The sequence below is a fragment of the Myotis brandtii genome, unplaced genomic scaffold, assembly GCF_000412655.1.
Source record: "Myotis brandtii unplaced genomic scaffold, ASM41265v1 scaffold26, whole genome shotgun sequence".
NCBI classification, from domain to species: Eukaryota; Metazoa; Chordata; class Mammalia; order Chiroptera; family Vespertilionidae; genus Myotis; species Myotis brandtii.
In genome coordinates, this window is record NW_005359880.1 from 2,899,859 (window position 1) to 2,919,463 (window position 19,605).

At 45.9% G+C, this 19,605-nt stretch overlaps 1 protein-coding gene across 4 annotated transcripts in view; it reads right to left on the reverse strand.

Moving 5' to 3' along the window:
- Window positions 1-3,990: 3,990 nt before the first annotated feature.
- The window catches only part of GNG12 (guanine nucleotide binding protein (G protein), gamma 12), a 69,884-nt gene continuing 54,269 nt past the window's right edge, over window positions 3,991-19,605 (reverse strand). For 3 of the 4 annotated variants that reach the window (XM_014541077.1, XM_005868052.2, XM_014541078.1), the window contains 2 exons: window positions 9,565-9,683; window positions 3,991-7,937 (listed from right to left, as the gene is read on the reverse strand). In XM_014541077.1, the coding sequence (XP_014396563.1) occupies window positions 7,812-7,937; window positions 9,565-9,657 (219 nt within the window). In that variant the 5' untranslated portion in view covers window positions 9,658-9,683 and the 3' untranslated portion in view covers window positions 3,991-7,811. Of the gene's footprint in view, window positions 7,938-9,564; window positions 9,684-16,923; window positions 17,000-19,605 lie in introns of those variants that run through there. The other variant, XM_014541079.1, reaches the window with a different exon arrangement.

Genomic DNA, 19,605 nt, shown 5'->3' on the forward strand with positions numbered 1-19,605 from the left:
GGCCCTGCTCTGTGCGTGACGGGGGGAGCTCCCCAACCCCCTGATCGCCCTGTGGCTGTGTGTGTGACAGGGTGCGGCGCCCCAACCCCCTGATCGGCCCTGCTCTGTGCGTGACAGGGTACGGAGACCCAACCCCCCTTATGGGCCCTACTCTGTGAGTGACAGGGGGCAGCACTCCAACCCCCTGATTGGCCCTGCTCTGTGCATGACAGGGGGTGGTGCCGCAACCTCCCCATCGACCCTGCCTTGAGTGTGACGGGGCAGTGCCCCAACCCCCCAATCGGCCCTACCCTGAGTGTGACTGAGGGTGGCATCACAACCTCCCGATCCGCCCTGCTCTGTGCATGACAGGGGGCGGCGCCCCAACTCCCCAATCAGCCCTGCTCTGAGCCCGACCAGGGGCTGCACCTAGGGATTGGGCCTGCCCTCTGCCACCTGGGAGCAGGCCTAAGCCAGCAGGTCGTTATCTCCCGAGGGGTCCCAGACTGGGAGAGGGCACAGGATGGGCTGAGGGACCCCTTCTCCCCGCTGAGTGCACAAATTTTTGTGCACTGGGCCTCTAGTATAAAATAAATATCAAAAATATAAGACTTTGTTTTACTATGGTTGCAAATATCAAAAAATTTCTATAATTTCTATATGTGACACGGCACCAGAGTTAAGTTAGGATTTTTCAAAATGCTGACACGCCGAGCTCAAAAGGTTCGCCATCACTACCCTATTCAAACAATGCTACAAGTATAAAGACAGGCCATTTGCTGTGGTGTCTGAATGACCTCCGTGTATGAAATTAGCAACTGTACTTTCTAATTGTAGGATCCTGGATAACTTTCTTAACTTATCTGAGCCGCAGTTCCTCATCTGGAGGATAGGGTAAAATAACATCTACTGTCCTTTTAAGAGTTGTTGTGAGGCTTAGAATGGGAGAACAGATGCAGAGTGCCAGCCTAGTGTCATTGTTTGATCCTTCCTTTCCCCAACGCCTCACACAGATGTCTGGTAATATTGACAGATGTTATATGACCCATATTGATGTCAGATCTACATGGGTCTATTTAGAACCAATCCATCTAATGCTTTGGCCAATGGGAAAAAATACATTGGCCTTTTGAAGGTTAAAGGTAGCAATGCTCTGTTGCACACATGCAGGATGCTCGGAGTGCAGTTCTCCAAATGGATGTTTGTGTCCTGACACACTGTAAGGCTCCTTTATGAATTTTAACATATCCAAGGACAAGTTATATACTACATATACTTACATTTTTAAAAATACAAATTGGCTTACTTTTTATTGACATCTATTTTAGAAGGAAACTTTATATCATAACTAATGCTAGTTCTAGATTTCCTAATACAGTTGGCCCTTGAACAACACAGGAGTTAGGGGTGCTGACACCCCAGCAGTTGTGCATGACTTTTGACTCCTCAAAAACTTAGTTGTACCTTGGTTTGCATGGGAGGATTGGTTCCAGAACCTACTATGGATACCCAAATCCGTGGATGCCCAAGTTCCCTATATAAAATGGAGTACATCAATGCATACAGTCAGCTCTCTGCATCTGTAGACTCCCAACCACAGCTCAAAACAGTACAGGCATTTATTGAAAAATAATCCCCATGTATGTGGACCCGCACTGTTCAAACCTGTGTTGTTCAGAGTCAGTGGTACATAAATGTGTGTGCTATCTAAATCTCACTTGCCAATTTTTAAGGTTATCCTTACCCTGACCTTAGGGACATTAATAATCAGGTCTATCAGCACCTGGCACAGAGTAGGTACCACTGGCCACATCTGTTGAGTGAGTGACTGCCTTAGACCTGCCCCAACACAGCAACGTGTGGATCCAGTGTCCTTGTGATATCACATGGTGAATGTCCTATAGCAGATTTAATAGGAGGTCTTTTATAGGAGGGAGCTCTCACTTCTGTCACTAAGCAGTTGTGTGTGTAGAATAGGCAGGGGGAGGAGGGCGGACCCAGAGGCCAGAAGTAACAACTGGCACATAGCTGTCTCAGCTGCACATTTCTTAGATTCCCAAACTCATGATCTTACCATTAAGTAACTCAACCACTTAAATTACTTGCTTTCATGATGGAATGGATTATCTAGGAGTATAGAAATGTTTCATATGTAAAATTAATTCTCAGTGATACCTAAAACTTAATTTTTTTCTTTATTGATTAAGGTATTACATATGTGTCCTTACTCCCCCCGTTGCCCCCCCCAAATACCTAAAACTTTAATTTCCATTCCTTTTGCTAAGCATTGCTTTCTCCATAGTACTATTTTATAGGCCCAATGGTTTTCTATGGACTTGTATATTAAGCCATTAGCATTTTTAGGATGAACGTTTTTTGAACTTTCATTTTCCTCCAGGGCAGAGAAAATACTAGTTTCTTTAAAAACTGATAGTGGAGGTGAGGGTTCCTGAGACCAACTGTACATGTTTGCCCAGGGGTAGCCTGCAGTTGAACAACCTTTAATAGATGTGAATGACTCAGATAAGGAGATAGTCAATGGAGAAACAAAAGGGCTCTTCTGAAGACAGAGGTTATTAGGGGTTGGCAGTGGTAAAAGGGGTAGAGGCGCAAGGAGAATAGAACTGTACTCTGAAAAACAAGCTAAAGGCGATAGTCACACCAGGTTGTGCAGAGACGGACAGAGCTGATCGTGGGACCAGGTTCTACAGTCAGAGCTGTAAGCTAAATGTTTGCAAACTTGGGCATAGGGAAGGAAGGAGGGAGAAATACTCGACTGTCTACCTAGCTTTACATAAGGTGGCTTATAATGAGTATCCATATGTTATGTGTATTTTGCCAATGAGAAGCTGATCACTGCTCATAACCAGGAGAGTTGAAAGGCCATGTGACATGCTCCCATCTTTACCTGCAGGTCTGAGCTCCTTGTTCATGATGTTAAGTGTAACATATCATCTGCCATGATTGCTTAGTCTACCCATTTTGGCCTCATTAACCTTCCTCTCTTCACCTTGTTTTAAGCTCAATGCTACCCAGCCCCATCTACCATCCTCCATGCAATTGTCTTCCATCGAAAGTCACAAGAACTTCTGGTAATTTGGCCTGTGCCAGAGAAAGTGTTTGTCAGTTGTTGCCTATTTTTCATGGTGAAAGTGTCTAAATTCTTCAGTCCTTTCCTAGAAAGGAAGAAGTGACTATCACTTGCTCCTATCCTTTGTCATGTGTTGAGTACTGGTTCTCAGAAGCAGAGGCCACCTCTGCCCAGTCCATAACCAGGTGCTCACTGGCTGTTTTTCCCTTTTTGGACGAAGTTGTTTTTCCTTCATCTCTGTGGGAATCCCAGCCCTAGAGAAAGGGGTTGGGGAGGAGGCTGGGCACCTTCAGCAAAGCTTGGTGACTATGAGTCATTGCGAGTCTAATGACCTTCCCATTTGTTATCTGTTGCCATGGTCACTGCTGGGTCTCAGCATGGAAAACAGACCTCTACACATTGGGAATCCTTGTCACTCCCTGACAACCTCCACTGACTTCCTGTTTCTTGTGGGACAAACAGGTAGTACCGGAGACGCTCTGCACAGGAGCTTTTGAGCTCTCTTTTCTCCTCTGTCATTTCCTCCTAAGACTTCATTCCAATGGTTAAAGGGTTTCTTCTCTGAAGACCCAGCTCAAACATCACCTCCCTGATAAGCCTTCTCATGTGGAACCTCTTTCTTCTGGGCTCTCATAGCACTGGGCATTCCCCTGAATTATGGCACGTTTCACATGGTGATGTAATTATTCTCTGTATGTCTGTGATTCCTACCCTCCTCACTCTAGATTGTCAGCTTCTCATGGGCTGATGTGTGTCTGATTTGAGTGTCATCAGAGTCTGCATTCAACACCTGGCTCTCAGCAGGTGCTCAGAAAGTGTTAACTGAAGGAATGAAGGAAAAGGGGAAGAGAACTGGCCTTCTTTTCATTTGTTCAGCCAAACACGCGTAGGATGACACAATGAGGCACTGACCCAGGACATAGATCAATGGTGCTTTAATGAAACGTCTTTCAAATCTGTGAACATGTTAGCTGCAAAACAAATGCTTTTATTCTTTCCATAGGACAGATTTCCAAACAATGATCACAGTGTTTAGGTTAATCAGATGCTGGACAGATGAGTAGCCAAAAATTTTTATAAAATAACAAGATCCCATCAACTACATATCAAATTTTAACGAGACATTAAGAGAATATATGTTTATAGTTACACAGCTAAAAACAAGACATTATTACAGCAATCAAGTCCACAAAACTTGGGAAAAAAAGGCTGTATGACAAAACAGCTTTTCATAAGCTATTAAATGAGCATACATGATAGACAAACCGATTTTATATTTGAAGCAGCTTATAGCACCAACACGTTGGCAGACAAGTATTGGGGTGGGCCCTTGGATCGAGGCATCTGAGGGCGGGAAGGGATCTCAGCCACCATCTCCTTCAAGCCCCTTGTTTTACAGACGGCGAAGTGGAGGCCCGGGGAGATGAAGTGCCTTGTCCAAAGCCATAGGACACAGGGACACAGGACTGGCTAGAAAACGATCTAAGCCACCCAACTTAGGTAAGTGCTCTATTTTAACATACATGTAATTCTATTGATATAATGCACTTTTTCCTATTAACAGATACACCATAAAAGAAATCAATACAATTCATAACATAGTCTGTGTTCTGTTTATTTTATTGAGAAAGGACTGGCATGTAGTGTAATTCACTTCTTAGACTGATTCATTCTTAAAATTGGGTGGAGTCACTCAGACAACACTTTTGTAGTTGGAAATCGGTTGAAAAGAGGCAAGTGAAGAGAAAATTTGGCACATCCCCCATTACCTAAACTAACCTATGTCTCAAAATCATCGGTACAATTCTTTTTCTGGTAGTTTAAAAATCAGTCAAGTACAAAAACAGTCCAAATAAAGAGAAAGCAAATCACACCTTTCCTTTAAAAGGTAAGTATGGCACTTTTTATTTTAATAAAGTAAGGAAATATAAAAACCTGATTCTTTTTAGAAAAAAAGTACTTACAATCTATAACTGGGGAACCACCTGGTATACAGTGTTTTCTCTCTAGAAAATTCTTTGGAGTCATGACATTTTGTCTAGCATGCCTTGCCATGATCCTGAGGCCTCAAATGGACAGATTTATGATGAATGAATGAAGATATAAGAATAAAAAAAAGATCACTGTTAACAGAAGCAGCATCAAAGACAAAGCAGAGTGAACATATTTAAATGGCTTCATAGGTAGGAAGCCAAAAAAGCTGCATGTATATATGTGATTGTGTGTCATTATAGTGGTAGTCGGAAAAATAACACACACTGGGCATTTGTCCATCATCATAAACCAGCTGCTGCAGAAGAGGTGAACTGTGGCTTCATAAGTAGAATGAAGCCTGATAAATAAAAGTGACTTCTGCATATCATATATATGTATACATATATTATATTTTCTCACATAGACATCTAGCTATAAGTAAGTCAGCATTTAGCTACAATTCCCCCACTACCCCTTGGGTCCAGCATCGAAGGATTTGATTTCACTTTTCTTGAACAGGCCCTCTACCTAGTTAGGAAGTTATGTGACAATTATACTTATGGCCCTTATGCCTGGCCAGCAAAAATAAAATAAAATCTCCTGGGACCTCAATTCCATTCCTTATCACTACAAGCATATGAATAAGTATATAGCAAAATATATTTGTTTTCTGTTAGGTAAAAGAACATGTTTGAGTATTGAAGAATAAACTATGCCTGCTACCAAAATTGTGCACATACCTGTATAATAAACATAATTGCATGAAAATACTTTAACAAGACGTATTATAAATATTTAAGGAAACATTAGTGTTCTGAAACTACCAGAAAAATATACCTATTTTAAAAAAGAATATCTCCTTAAGTGAAGCATTTAATGTAAAGTTGTCTTTTTAGTGTACATTTCAAAGTTCACCGCTGGAAAGGTGGACCGTTCTCCCCCCTGGACAGGTGGCTATCACTCACTTGGGAATTGGCCATGTTGCAGAACCAAGCTCCAGATGACAGGAGGTGTAGGGCAGTGGTGAGATTCACATGGTGTTGGAAAAACGAGGGCAGTTTATAATGCTGAATAGATGGGTGGCGTGGAGAAATACTGAACATATTTGAGCAGTTTAAAAAATAGTCCTGCGTTTGTTTATCCACAATTACCATAATACTCCAAGCCCAGACATTCAATTTTGAAAGGGGCTTGCATTGTAGGGCAAGATTGCACAGAACTAGGAAAAATCCGTTGTAAATAATTCCTTCTTGGGGTTGAGTCCTTTTTGAGAATATGTTTGTAATCCTTCATTAGTAGTTATTTTGAATGAACTAAAGATGAATTAAAATATCAAAGGCCAAGGGTATGGTTTGGGCCCTTAAGTGAGCATTTAGTAAAAAAAGAACCTCTCCTCCCCTTTGACAAAGTTAACATAGTCTCTGGTTATAGGAGGTTCCTTCTTGTGGGAGCCCCACTGGACACTGTGAGGATGTGAGGGCTGCACTCGTGCCCAGAGGAAAATCAAGGAGCCCAACGCCCAGCGACTAGAACCCTTGGTCCCGGGTCATATGCCACTGAATCCACGTCTCTCGGATGGTCTGTGGACAAGGTAGGGATGACACTGACGCTGCAGATGTGTGAGAAGAGCCTGTGTCTTAATACCTTTATGTTTTTTGTATGTTCAGTTCCCACCATGTTCCACCCACTTGGGCCGGGGAGGTGAACATTACCTCTGCAAAGAGATGTTCTGGCAGGAGAGGAAGATAAAAGGCAAGGCAGCGAGAAAAAGAGGAGCTAAGTCACAAAGTCTGATCGGGAATAGCAGCTGGCTTTCAAACATCCCTGCTCCTCTCCCTGCTAGGCTCCTGAGCACCCTGTCTTCCCCATTCCCATCAGAAGGGTGGAAATTTCAGAGGTGTCTACCCTGATCCAGAGACCGTGAGCCCCCGGCACACCTGCCTGGTGTCCTCCCCTTCTCTCGACTCAGGATCACTGAAGCCGGAAAGGCCTCTTGTGAATGAATACCTCACATTATGAAAGGGCATTCAGGTCACTTTTAAAACTTTAATTGGCACAGTGTATTGTAGCCGAAGAGGGTCAGCAAGAGATGACTTCATTACTTGATGGCAATGAATACAACCTTTAGGATGATGGCCTTTAGTTTTTGTACAACAACTATATAAAAAGAATTTCTTATTCTACTCACACATAGCTTAAGACAAAGGGATAACTTCTGGAGCTGAGGGACTGATGGTATGGAGAGCATTTTATTAAGCAAATAAGCTTTGATATGTGTATATACAAAGACATGTATATATATCTATATACACAAAACACTCCTCATCCGTATATACTGTACAGGTTGGTGCAACCCTATTAAGAACACATTATAATATAATGGTTTAAGGACTTAAGTTATTCTTGGCATTTTAATCTAGACAGGGGCTTAGGTAATTTAGGTCTTGACATAAATGGATCATTCATATAGTTGAAAGCCTATCTTTGTGTTTTTTAAAAGGCCCAGAATGACTTGCGTTAAGCAGCAACCCAATATGACACCACGGTTACCAAATGGAAAACAAGATTGTTACTTTGTATTAGATCAGTAAAGGGTATTTCAGAGAAAGGACAACTTGGAAAATAAAGACTTCAGAGTCCATTATTCCATATTAAGAGCATTTTAGTTATTAGCAGTGGTTACCAAATAAGCTGAAGGTACTTCTCTTCAAGGAGCTGCTCATAATTTGATTTGTTGAAGAGACGCGAGGAACTGGTTCACTCTCCTCTATAAGATGATGCACGTTTTCTTGTCCTTGAAAGGGTTTTCTGAGGTTGGTATTCCCATCAGCAGAGGGTCATTCCTGGCATGCTCCTCACAGTAGGACATGAGATCGGCTGATGCCTTTGATACCTAACATGTAGACAAACAAGAAAGGGAATGCTTTATTTACAAACTGGAAAAAAAAGTGTTTGAATGCTCATGCATTGGGTGGAACTGTCAGAGAACAACGTCAGTCGCAGATTCCTTGTTAAAAGGGGGAAAGGTACGTTTACATGGCGAAATCTGGCAGATAAGGCCTTCCTTAATCAAAAAATAAAACTAACATCATCTATCTCCTACTGTGAACACCAGCTAGCTAGTGTTCCGCCAGAACATTTAACTGGAATCTAATTGTCAGCAAGCAATTCCATCTCGAATGAGGGCCACTCTGCAGAGAGAGTGGCCTGGATTCTTCATGAATGAACTGTGTGTTAGATAATATTCTCAGCGGATCCTGAATGTTGTCACTGTATGGCGGTCGTGTAGGAGAATGCTCTTGTACTTTGGTGAAGTATTTAGGGGTGATGAGTCACGATGTCTGCCAATAACTTTTAAGTAGTTCAAAGAAAAAAATTATATGTATTTTGCGAGTATGTGTGTGCAGGGACAGAAAAAGAGAGGGCAAATGCTAACAATGGATGAATCCTGGTAAAGAGGACATGGGTGTTTGCTATTACCACTCTTCCATAGATTTGACATTTCTCAAAATAAAAAGTTGGGGGAGGTAAGAAAAAAAATGAATCAATGGAAGATTGTATCTTAGTTTCTATCTTCCCCCCTCTCCACCCCAAAAATCGATTAGGATGCAGAACACAGTTAAAAAACCAAATTATGGGTTTAGAGCCAAATACTACTGGAGTTTCAAGATTTCCTGATTGGGCTTGGGAAAGTAAAAAGAGACAAAGCCAGCATGGGAAGATGCAGGGCCTCGCTCTGGCTCGAGTTAAAAATGGAAAATGCCAGCCCGGTTCAGAGGCTGGTGGGAGATCCCTGTGAATGCTCAGACCAGTGTCCTCAGCTGAACCCTGTCAACCTCAGCACAGCAGGCCTCGTGTTTTAAAGACAGGTGACCATCTCCAGGCCCAGAGGAATTTATCAGGTGACGGCTTGAGTTTCTAGGAAACAGCATTACTCACAACATTCCAGGGCACTCACCCCCTAGTCCTTCCTTGGGATTTGGCGGGGGGGACTCGGGGGACTCCTAAGTCAGGTGACCTAGCACATACCTTCCGGTTTCTACCAGGGCTGGCATGGCTCACCTAGATGCAGAACATGGCCACTAAAGCCCACACACAGTTAAAAAGCTGCATTCTCCTAAAAAGGACACCCCGATTGCCGACTTGTGATGCCGGCCTGCCTCAGCGGCACCGGTAAATCAGCGCACTTAATAAATTCCAGGGGGATGACGAGGAATCCCTGTGACAACATAAAACCCAGCAATCCCAGGACCTGACCGTGTTGGCTCAGGGAAGGTAGGCCCTCAGGAAATCCTGCCACAGGTTTTAGGTTTTCTGTCCCAATAGAGAGGCTAACTCAGACACTCTGGCTCCCCAGTGCTTTTGAAATGAGGCCTGTGCTTGGTAGAAATGAAAATTAGAGAGTCTAAGGCTTTCCGCTTGTTCTAGGAAAATCCCGGCACCAAACTGCATTAAGTAGCAACACCTCCTCTGAAACATGGCCTGGCCTTCAGAAAACACATCCCATCAAATCATCTTACCTTTATTCTCTCGATGGAAGCTTCTAGTCTTAACTGCTGCACAGTTCTCCTTGCCTGGGTGATGTTGTTGGTGCTTGCTGTTTTGCTTGACATCTTCAATTATTGTTTTTACCTGAAAGCTGGAGAGAATTTTTTAAAAGGTCAACAACAATCATCTCTATGTTGTTTAAACATTTTTAATGCTTTGTGTTACCTTAGGGGGAAAGGATGCATTTTCCCAGTCAACAACATCTGTGAGGTACTGAAATACCCCTCGGCAGTGAGTGGTAGCCTGGGTGTCTAAGCTTGCTACCCATTTGAGCACCTTCATAAATCTTCGGTCTGCAGAAACCCAGTACTAGTTAGTAGTTCACTAGTAATCCACGCACCCCATATACAGCACAAAGTAGCCTGTTCTAGGATTTTCTAAAGGGGAACAAATATACATAAACTTCTGCAGTAGGTAGAGGGCCCTGCAAGCGTGATCATGTGCAACCCGAGCCACGGTACGCGTGCAGTTAGTACCACTGCTCTGTGCTTCAGTGGAAGGCTTGGTTTCATTTCATTCTGGCTCTCTTACCCAACTATCACACGGATGCAAGTTCTGGCAACAGAAAATGGCAAAAGGCAGTGGCCCTGGAGAACTCTGCACAAAGGGTGCAGTTTTAGGTGCCACCAGGATTTGCAACCGTTGGGAGAACATTGGTTAGGCAGATAAGGACGTCTGTATCCCAGTGACAGACAGATCCACAGCAAATGGCAAGTGGGGTAAACTGAACGGCCCGACATATTTAATGAAACTTAATCATTCCCTCCTTTGACCTCTCGGGCCGCACCCTGGCAGCCAGGGCACTTGCTAATCCTGCACCTACTACATGTTCCTGGGGTAACTCTCCTCTCGGGCCTCAGCCCTTGGATTCTAGGCTGCCTCTTCCTCCCTTTCCCCGGCCACCCAGTGAAAATCAAAGGCAGCCTCCTGGACCTTGAGCTTCAACCTATCTGGTTGTCCAGTGGTATATTCTAAGGGGAGGGCAGGCTGGAGCCCTGCCATATATGGCTAAGTTCTCTCTGGGCCTGGTGGCATCTGCAGGGAAATGCAGAGCGGGCAGCCGTGTGGCAGTTCTATGACTCATAGGAGCAGGTGGATGACGGACGGTAGGTGTGCCGCCTGGGTGCTGTGCGAGGGCTGAGCAGTCTTAGGGCACGGTGGCACCAGTAGCAAACCCAGGTTGTCTCAAATTTGTGGAGGGGCTGCAGCTGCACAAAGCATGTCTGCCATAAAGGCTTGGACCAGACAAGGCTGCAAAACACAGGTGACCTGTGCGCTCTGCCGTGTCCACCCGAGTTCACACTTAGAATGCTCCCAGTGGCTGAGTTCAAAGCCCCGAGTTCCACACTTAGAACGCTCCCAGTGGCTGAGTTCAAGGCCTTGGGTAGGGCTTCTGCCCTCTGAGGTCATAGGCAGCCTTGGGTCAAATGCACCAATAAAACTGTGGGCAAAACTCTGAAAATCCAGCCTAATCAGCAAGTGTCACATTCCTGGGTTTGGACCCTCCCTCTGCCTCACACTAGCTGGACGAAACTGGTTCCTGAAACAGGTTACTGAGCCTCCACGAGCCCCGGTTTTCTCACTTGTAAGATAAGGATACAATTATTTTTGAGGATTCAATTTGCTGACGCACACGTAGTGTTTCGCATAGGACCAAGGCACTCTACGAACAGCAGCTGCTATATTTCTCCTCGGGGGTCACATCCAGCACAGCGAACCGAAATTCCCTGTGTACCTGTCTGCCTCCCCTGGTCAATGAGCCTCAAGGGTTTGGACTGACTAGGTCTGGTTGGTCCATGGGGCAGCAGCCCCCCCCCCTTTTTTTTTTTTAGCATCTGCAAGCAGTTCCGCTGCACGCTAGTGTCAGGACAGAATGGAATGGTTCGTGACATCCAACAGAGGAATCCCCTGAAATAAGGAAGCTCTAGCAGTGCAGGAAGCTGGGAGGAGGAATGCTGGGGTGGGGCTGGTGGCTTAGGGTGACCTCGTTTCAATGCACTCCCTGACCAGCTGCCTCTTCCTCAGATTCTTCAGTTGTCCCGCCCCAACCCTAGCAGGCCTAGGAGGTCCTCCGGGGATTTTGCTCACACCCACTGGCCTGGCCAAGCCCATTCCTGTGCTCCCAGGCACGAGCTTATGAACAGTCTTTGAAATGGGACCCAGGCAGCAGGCAGGCTCACTGTGAAAAGTATGAAGTGCCCTGGTTCACAGCACACTGCTTCCATATTTTGTTCCCTGTGGCACGTTACCCCGGGCTCCCCTGCCAGCTGGCCCTGGTTCTGAGCACTGGCCCCCCAGCCTCCAGAAAGCGAACATGACACCCTTTCTGCCGGCCTGTGGTTTCCAGGCTGCACCCTAAGGACTTTCTAAATGTTCCCCTGGCATGAGAATAGCGCCAAGCATTCTCCTCCTCTTCTCAGCCTCCAGGGCTAAAGTTTCCAAGGCCTGAGCAAGCTTTCCTGTAACTGCAGAGCAGTTCACACAAATCGGGACCGGATCAGTCATTGCTCCCACCCGCACGGCCATAAGCAAATAGTCCGCAGTCAGGTTCTATTTATAAAATGCTTGGGTAGGCCTCCCGAACACTGGCCAGAAACTTTGCATCTAGTACATGAAGGACTTTCTTACTTCCTGACTCCATTATAGTCACGATTGAAAACAGCCAGCAATTCACAATGCACACCCGCCAGCATGGCTCCTTGCAGCTTTCCCCTGTCCTGATGTCTGTGTTCTGACCTGCCCCCTCCCAGACAGCCTCCCCTGTCACCAGACAGCTTCTCCACTGCTCAGGTAGCCTGCCATCCCCTTCTGCCCTGCCAGCCTCTCTCGGGCTCCCAACTCAAATACAATTTCTCTTTTCCAAGAATGAAATCTTGTAACATTCTTCCTGTGGAGAAATCGGATCAAGATTATATTGTTTCAACTTAAGAAGCTGAGTTGCCTCTTGTCTGTGCAAGGAGGGCCACTGCTGTTAATTCTTGGGGAGTGGGGGCTGTGCACAGGGGCTGGAGGGCCAGCTGAGGCTTTCCTCCCAAGCTGCAGCTGCGGCTTTGCATCTCAACAGCTGGGCCTGAGCAGAATCAGAGCAAGAGGCTGGGAAACAAACACCTCTACACCTTCAGAGGGTTTTCTTTGGTCTTCCCTTCATGGCAAGGATATCTAGCTGTTTGTTTGTGCTACTAGGTGGATGAAAAGCATGCTTTATTCTTACTCCAAGAATAGCTTCCAAGGCAAACAATACCTGCTCTTTGTATGGAACTGTAGACTGCACACGGTGCTTTCATATGCATTAGTCCATGAAGCCTGGCTCTAATTCCAAAAGGTATATTAGGATTTCATCCTTGTTTCAAAGATGAGACAACTCAGGTGAGAAAAACTTGCTCCAAGCTAATCTAGTTTGTAAGCCTTTTCACCCCAGAAGCCACGCTTCCCACGGTACCCCACAAAGGATGCAATGCCAATAGATTTGATGCACAAACACTCGGGTCATCACTGAACAGTCCAGGATGTGGTTCTTCATCAAGGGTGACCTTGACGCTCCAAGACCTGGAGTTAGGAGCTTGCTGACTGCCTCATGTTTGTGCAATAACTGTTCTGGTGCAGAAGGTATCTATCTGTTTATCTGTCTAATGCCCTGGAGGACTGGTCCCACCCCCGCCCTCTCTCCCCCCATCCGCAAGCTAAGCAAGAATGTTCTTGCTGCTGCTTCTAGGCAAGGACTGAGGTCGGCATCTGGAGATCTCGAGCCACTCAGAAAGGCCAAGGCCTGTGCATGCCTGTGCAGACCTCCAGTAGCCTTGTTTTCATTTTTGCATGTGGCTAACAGATTTGAATAAACATATGTGGCAGTTAGCTATTCAGATAATTTGCATTGGTTTTAATGCTGTTGTTCATCTGAATTCCCAGGGTCCTAGGAATTCCTGGGAACAGAATGTCCCCTTAGGGAAATATGGACATTTTAATCTTTGTCTAGAGAGACCTGAAGCAGGGAGAGGTGGGAAGAATATCACACTCTGGAAGGAAGACACCAGGCAGCCCCAGGATCTGCATCACAAGTCACCGTGGCCTGGCCAGGAATTGAATCACTGGAGTGACGCAGATGCTCATGAGCAAACACACCCCTTGTGGCTGTTAGAAAAGAGCAGGCAAAACAAAAAACAGGTTTCCACTTACCCTCTGATCTTGCCTTCAGCTATCAGGGTATTACTCCAGCTCCTGCCGGTCCTCTCATTTGTTAAAGGGGGCACAGTCCCTATCCCATAGGATTGTTGGGAGTGCCTATCAGTAATGCACCCTGTATATACACATGCTCGATGAATGCTGGGACCCTCGGCTCGATAACAAGGCAGAAACCATGTATGTGGCGAGACACAAGAGGAAAATCCAGACAGCACAAGAAGAATTTCAAGGTCATATGACCAGGTAGCAACATCTTTCTAATATGGCAGGAAGTGTGGGGAGTGCAGAGTCAGACCCTTGGGTCTGACTATTTTCATGCACACTTATTTTCTGTGAGGGCCTATGGGCTGAATCCACCCCGCAGATGCGTTTGGTTGGGGCCCATGAAAGGTTAACTCAAAAGTATCTGTGTTTTAACATTACAGTGATTGTCAAAGTTTGAAAATGAAAGATTTCTGGAAAAGTCGGAGAAACCTTATAATTTGGGCTGGATCTGAGTAGTGGCTGCCCCTTTAACATTTGCTGGGCCCTCTAGTAGAACGTATGATGTGGCCTTCCTTTATACTATGCCTTGGCTCTCTAGTTCCAGGCATACTCAAGGATTAGGCCAAGGGACTTGAGCTCACTCCTGCCCCTTCCTAGCTTTGGGGCCCTGGGAAGGTACTTGTCACCTCTCTAAGCCTCAATTTTCTCATGGGAAAAATGGGGGATAATAATACTTTTGTATCTCAAAGGACTGTTAAGATCAGATAAAATAAGCGTGTGAGTGTAATAAGTATAAAGAGTACTTTGGCTGAGCATGAAGTATGTGCACCCTCTGATCACATCCCATGCAAAGTGCTCGAAGCACTCCACAGTCCCTGATGGGTGGTGCTGGGCAGCTACCCTGCCCTCCTGGGCGCCTTGCTGTACTGCAGGGATGGGAAGTAAGACTCTAAGTCTCCTAGTGGTATCAGCTGATTGTGCTCCCTTCCCCCCATTTCATATGTTGAAGTCCTAACCCCCCAGTACCTCAGAATGAACTATATTTGGAGATAGAGCATTTAAGGTGGTGACTAACTTAAAAGGAGATCATTAGAATGGGCCCTAATCCAGTATTATTGGTGGCCTCATAAGAAGAGAGAATGCAGACACAGATGAGTATAGAGGGATAACCGTGTGAAGACACAGGGAGAAGAAAGCCATCAACCAGCCAAAGAAAGAGGCCTCGGAAGAAAGCAACCCTGCCGACACCTTGTTCACAGACTTCCACCCTCCAAAACACTGAGAAAATTCATTTCTGTTGTTTAAGCCACCCAGTCGGTGGTGCCTTGTTATGGCAGCCTGAGCCAACTGAGACACCAGGTTCCCCAGCAGCTAGGGCTCTGGGTGACCCAAGGGAGAAGGCCACTCTCCTGCTGTTGGCTCCTTTCTGCTGGCGAGCGGGGTGGTGGGCAAGTTGCTCTTTATGGAGGTGGTGGCACTGGTGTCCAGTCACTAGCAGTATGGTGCTAAGAAGCTGTGTGGCTGCAGCAGCCTCCCAACTCTTCACTTCCTGCCCGGGTCTGGGGCCAGTTCTATGGTGAAGCCTGGAAATCGGTGGAGGGCTCCATGCAGAGCCCTCCAGGCCTTCCTTTGATTATGCAAGCGCCCCATCCCCTGAATTAAAGCCCATTCTGCTGTTTCTGAGAACATTTCTGTTTGCAGTAGCTGAATCCCAACTGATACACAATTGTTAATGTGCCGTTTTGTGATCCGTAAATAACTTGCAAAGGTCAGCTATGATTCCTATTAGTATCAGGCCACTATTGCTGAATACACTAAATCCTAAACCTTTTTAAAAAATATATATTTTTATTGATTTCAGAGAGGACGGTAGAGGGAGAGAGAGAAACATCAACAATGAGAGAGAATCATTGATCAGCTAGCTGCCTCCTGCACGCCCCCCCACTGGGGATCGAGCCTGCAACCAGGGCATGTGCCTTTGAAAAGAGGGAAAGGTAAGACAAAATTCTTTTTCTCCTTCTCCCCGACCAAAGCCCGCAGGCCGTGAGGCCAAGGGTGGTTGAAACTGTGACCTGTGCGATCCTGCTCCTGTCCAGCACTGAGAGCAAAGAGCAAAAAGAACAAAGTCCCTGTGGGGGGAGGGAAATGGGAGAGAGATGAGGAGAGGCTGCTGGGAGCGGTGGGAATGGTGGTTGGAGATGGGAGGAGACGGTGATCAGAGCTCTTCTAAGAAGTTTATAGAGGCTCAGGATCAGCAGAGCGAAAAAGAACACGGGCAGCTCTCTCTCTCGACCTCAATAGAGCTCAGCTGCTAGAAGTTGTGCTTCTCTATTTGCAAACCCTTCTGAGGTCCTCATTTTTCATTAGTTGATTTTACCCTCCATCTAGGACACATGTCCCTGAATAATAATGATGATGATGAAGTTGCTGTTGTAATGATGAAAGTGCGTAACTACCGCCCTAGCTGGTTTGGCTCAGTGGATAGAGGGTTGGCCTGTGGACTGAAGGGTCCGGGGTTCGATTCCGGACAAGGGTACATGCCCAGGTTGTGGGCTCGATCCCCAGAAGGGGGTGTGCAGGAAGCAGCCGATCAATGATTCTCATCATTGATGTTTCTATCTCTCTCTCTCTCCCTTTCTCTCTGAAATCAATAAATATATATATATTTTAAAAAGAAAGCGGATAACTACCACCACTTATTGAGTACTTAGTATGTGTCAGGTAAGTCAGTTCCATGTATCAGTTCATTTAATCCTCTTAGAGATGAATTCTTTTATCATTTCTACTTGATAGACGAAGCACAGAGTGGTCAAAAAGGTCTTGTCAAGATTACGGTGACTTAACGAAGCAGAGCTGGGACTCGGGCCACCTGACTCTCAAGGTCATCCTCTCAGTCACCCCTCTACACTGCTTGCCCTGAACATCACAGGTACAAGGAAGGAGTGGGAGGAGAGCGGGGGCAAGTGTGGGCCAGGAGCACGGGCCTGCTGCTCATTCTGATCGGTGGTCTCTGTAACAGCACAAAGTGCGGAGGGAAGGGGCCGTGGAAAAAGACCTAAGCGAGAAGAATTGGTTGTTCTTATTTGAAAGGAAAACTGCCCCAGATTCCAGGTAAGACTGTTGCTAAAGCACAGGATGATCCCATCCTCCTCCCGTCTTTAGCAAACCTGGCAGGGAACCACAAGGATGAGCCAATCCTGGGTAATAAATCCGGAGGAGAGAGCTGCCGAGCCTGAGCAGCGGGTTCCTCACTTCACGGTGTATCTAGAACACTTGGGGCACCTGTTAAAAAAAATCTGCTTCAGTCGGCCTGGGGCAAAGCCCAAGAATCTGTATTTAAGAGCTTCCAAAGCGATTCTGATGTAGGTCCTCATGAGAAGGGCTAATCATGACTATCAGAGTCTCCGCCTCTTAGTCGGACCCGTGTTTCCTTCCGCCTGGCTATGAGAACTTACCGATTTAAAAGAATGCCCCTTCCTATCTATGTTTACCTTTGCAAAGCTCTGAACAAGCCCTGGAAAAGTCTCATTTTGAAAAATGTTCTTACCCTATGGGATTAAGACTCCTTCCATTTGAAATGGCTCTTAGCACTTACTATCTTTCTTTGCTACAAAAGTCTAACTTTGTTTTCTTATCATCTGCGTCCTCCTGGACAATGTCTCCTCCCTGGCTTCAGTGATGCTGGACTCTCCTGTCCTTGCCTGTGCAATGACATTCCGCATCTCTCCTTCTGACTTAGTTTCTTAGGGGCTCCATGGTGAGGGCCCGGTGTGGCAGAGTGAACAAGGGCTTTTACAGTCAGATGCAGTTCGAATCCTGGCTCATCACTTACTACCTCAAGTGGCTTCAGTTCTCTGATTTTCAGTTCCCTCATCTTTGAAATGGGAAGGGATAATAATAGTGCCTCCCTCACAGGCTTGTTAGCGGGAGGAAACGAGAGAACAATATGTAAATTACTCAGCACCTGCCTGACCCACACTGGCCCTCAGTTACGGTAGATGATGCTCTCCCCTTCTGACTTTAGATATGACCGCATACAGCGCTGACCCTTTACCCTAATCCCAATGTCTAAATGAAAGCCTATTTAAATTTACACCTGAACAGTGCACAGCTGCTTCAAACATAACACGCTGGAAGCAATGAAACATCGTTGCCCAGTCCCGACCTTTCCGATGTCCCTTTCTCAGTGAGTGACACCACCACGGCCCTGGTCATCGCGCATCCTGCCCCAGCCCTCCTACTGACTCCTTAGACCCGGTGCTGTCCAATAGAAAGGTGGGATGTTAAATTCTGCAGTGGCCACATTAAAAAAGTGACGTTGATTTGGATGAGCCACATTTCAAGTGCTCAATGGTCACCTCACGTGACTGCCTGATTCGACAGTGCAACCTTACACCCTGGTACTTTCCAAATTATCTTGATTCTTACTTGGACAACCCCCCATTTTTATTTTTCCCCATTCCCCTGGCTTCTATTTTACCTCAGCGTTGGCTCCCAGAACCACTACAGCTACTGCATCAGCTTTGGAACAGGACTCATGCCTCTTATCTTCCCCAATCCAATCTCTCCTGACCCCTGTGCTCTGATATAGCAGCACTTCCAGCTTATTTCTGTCTCAAAAAAAAAGGATTCCCTGGTGCCCCCAGGAAAAGTCCAAAGGGCTTGGCTTTGCAGGCAAAGTCCTCTCTAATACTTCTGCTACCATAATAGAAACCCTACTCATAAAAGCAGCGTGTGACCACATGGGGCTCACTGTACGCCGGACACCAGGCTATGTGCCAAGCACTGTCAGGACATTATCCTACTGAATACCCACACTGACCCTGTGAGGCAGGTTCTATTTCCATCCCCATTACAAATGGACAAACCACGGCACAGAGAAGTGACTTATGTGCCTAGTGTCAAAGGGCCGGCTGCTTGGCTGAGGTCGTCTGAACCAGAGGCCTGGCCCCAAGCCTGGACTGCGATGTGTACCACTGCTGCCTTCACAGGCCCACCTGCAAGTCTCCGCCAGGTTCTCTGCCTGCTTCTCTTGGCTACTTACATTCTCTTTTCCTTTTAGGCCTTAGTTCCCAGTTTAACCTCTTCCAGGAAGAGCCTCCCTAACTACTTTTGCTTACAGTGATTAATTCCCTTTGTGGACTCCTGCTATATGCTCAGGGGTTCAAGGACCTCTAAGGGGCTGGTTCATGCATGAGAAGAGCAGGCAGGGGCAGGGGGTGCATGAATTTCCTAAAATTGTATGCAAAATTCACTGTGAGTGCCTATTTTGTTCTTTCCAAATTGATGATTTATAGCTGTCACCAAGCTCTCAAAAGGGTCCATACCCATTTCTTTCGGTGCTTAATTGTATGTTATTTAATGCTTATTTTTATGTAACGGACTATGTGTGAATACTGTTTTCCCACCAAACTGTGGGAAGTCTAGCTCAATAATAATAGCATAGCAATTGCATTTTTTTTCATTACTTACTATGTGCCAGCTACTTTACCAAGTACTTTCTACATACATTAGTTCCTTTAATATTACCTACAACCACAGAGGTTGGATTTATCACATCCATTGAAGCTCAGGAAAGTGGAATAATTGGCATAAGATCAGACAGCTAGTAAGTGGTAGAAACAGGACTTAAACCCAGATCTCTCCTACTTCAAAGCCATGCCCTTAACCAGGCCAGTGAGTTATTCCATTCCATCGTCTCTCTCTTGTATTGACTAATGCAGAGAATGGGGCCTCCATAAGTAGATTAGGACACGCGATGTAGCAACCAACACATGGGGCCAGCTCGAACCTCTCACCCTGGGGTGTTTATGTACACAGTGTTTGTTTTCTTAGAAACAGGATACACC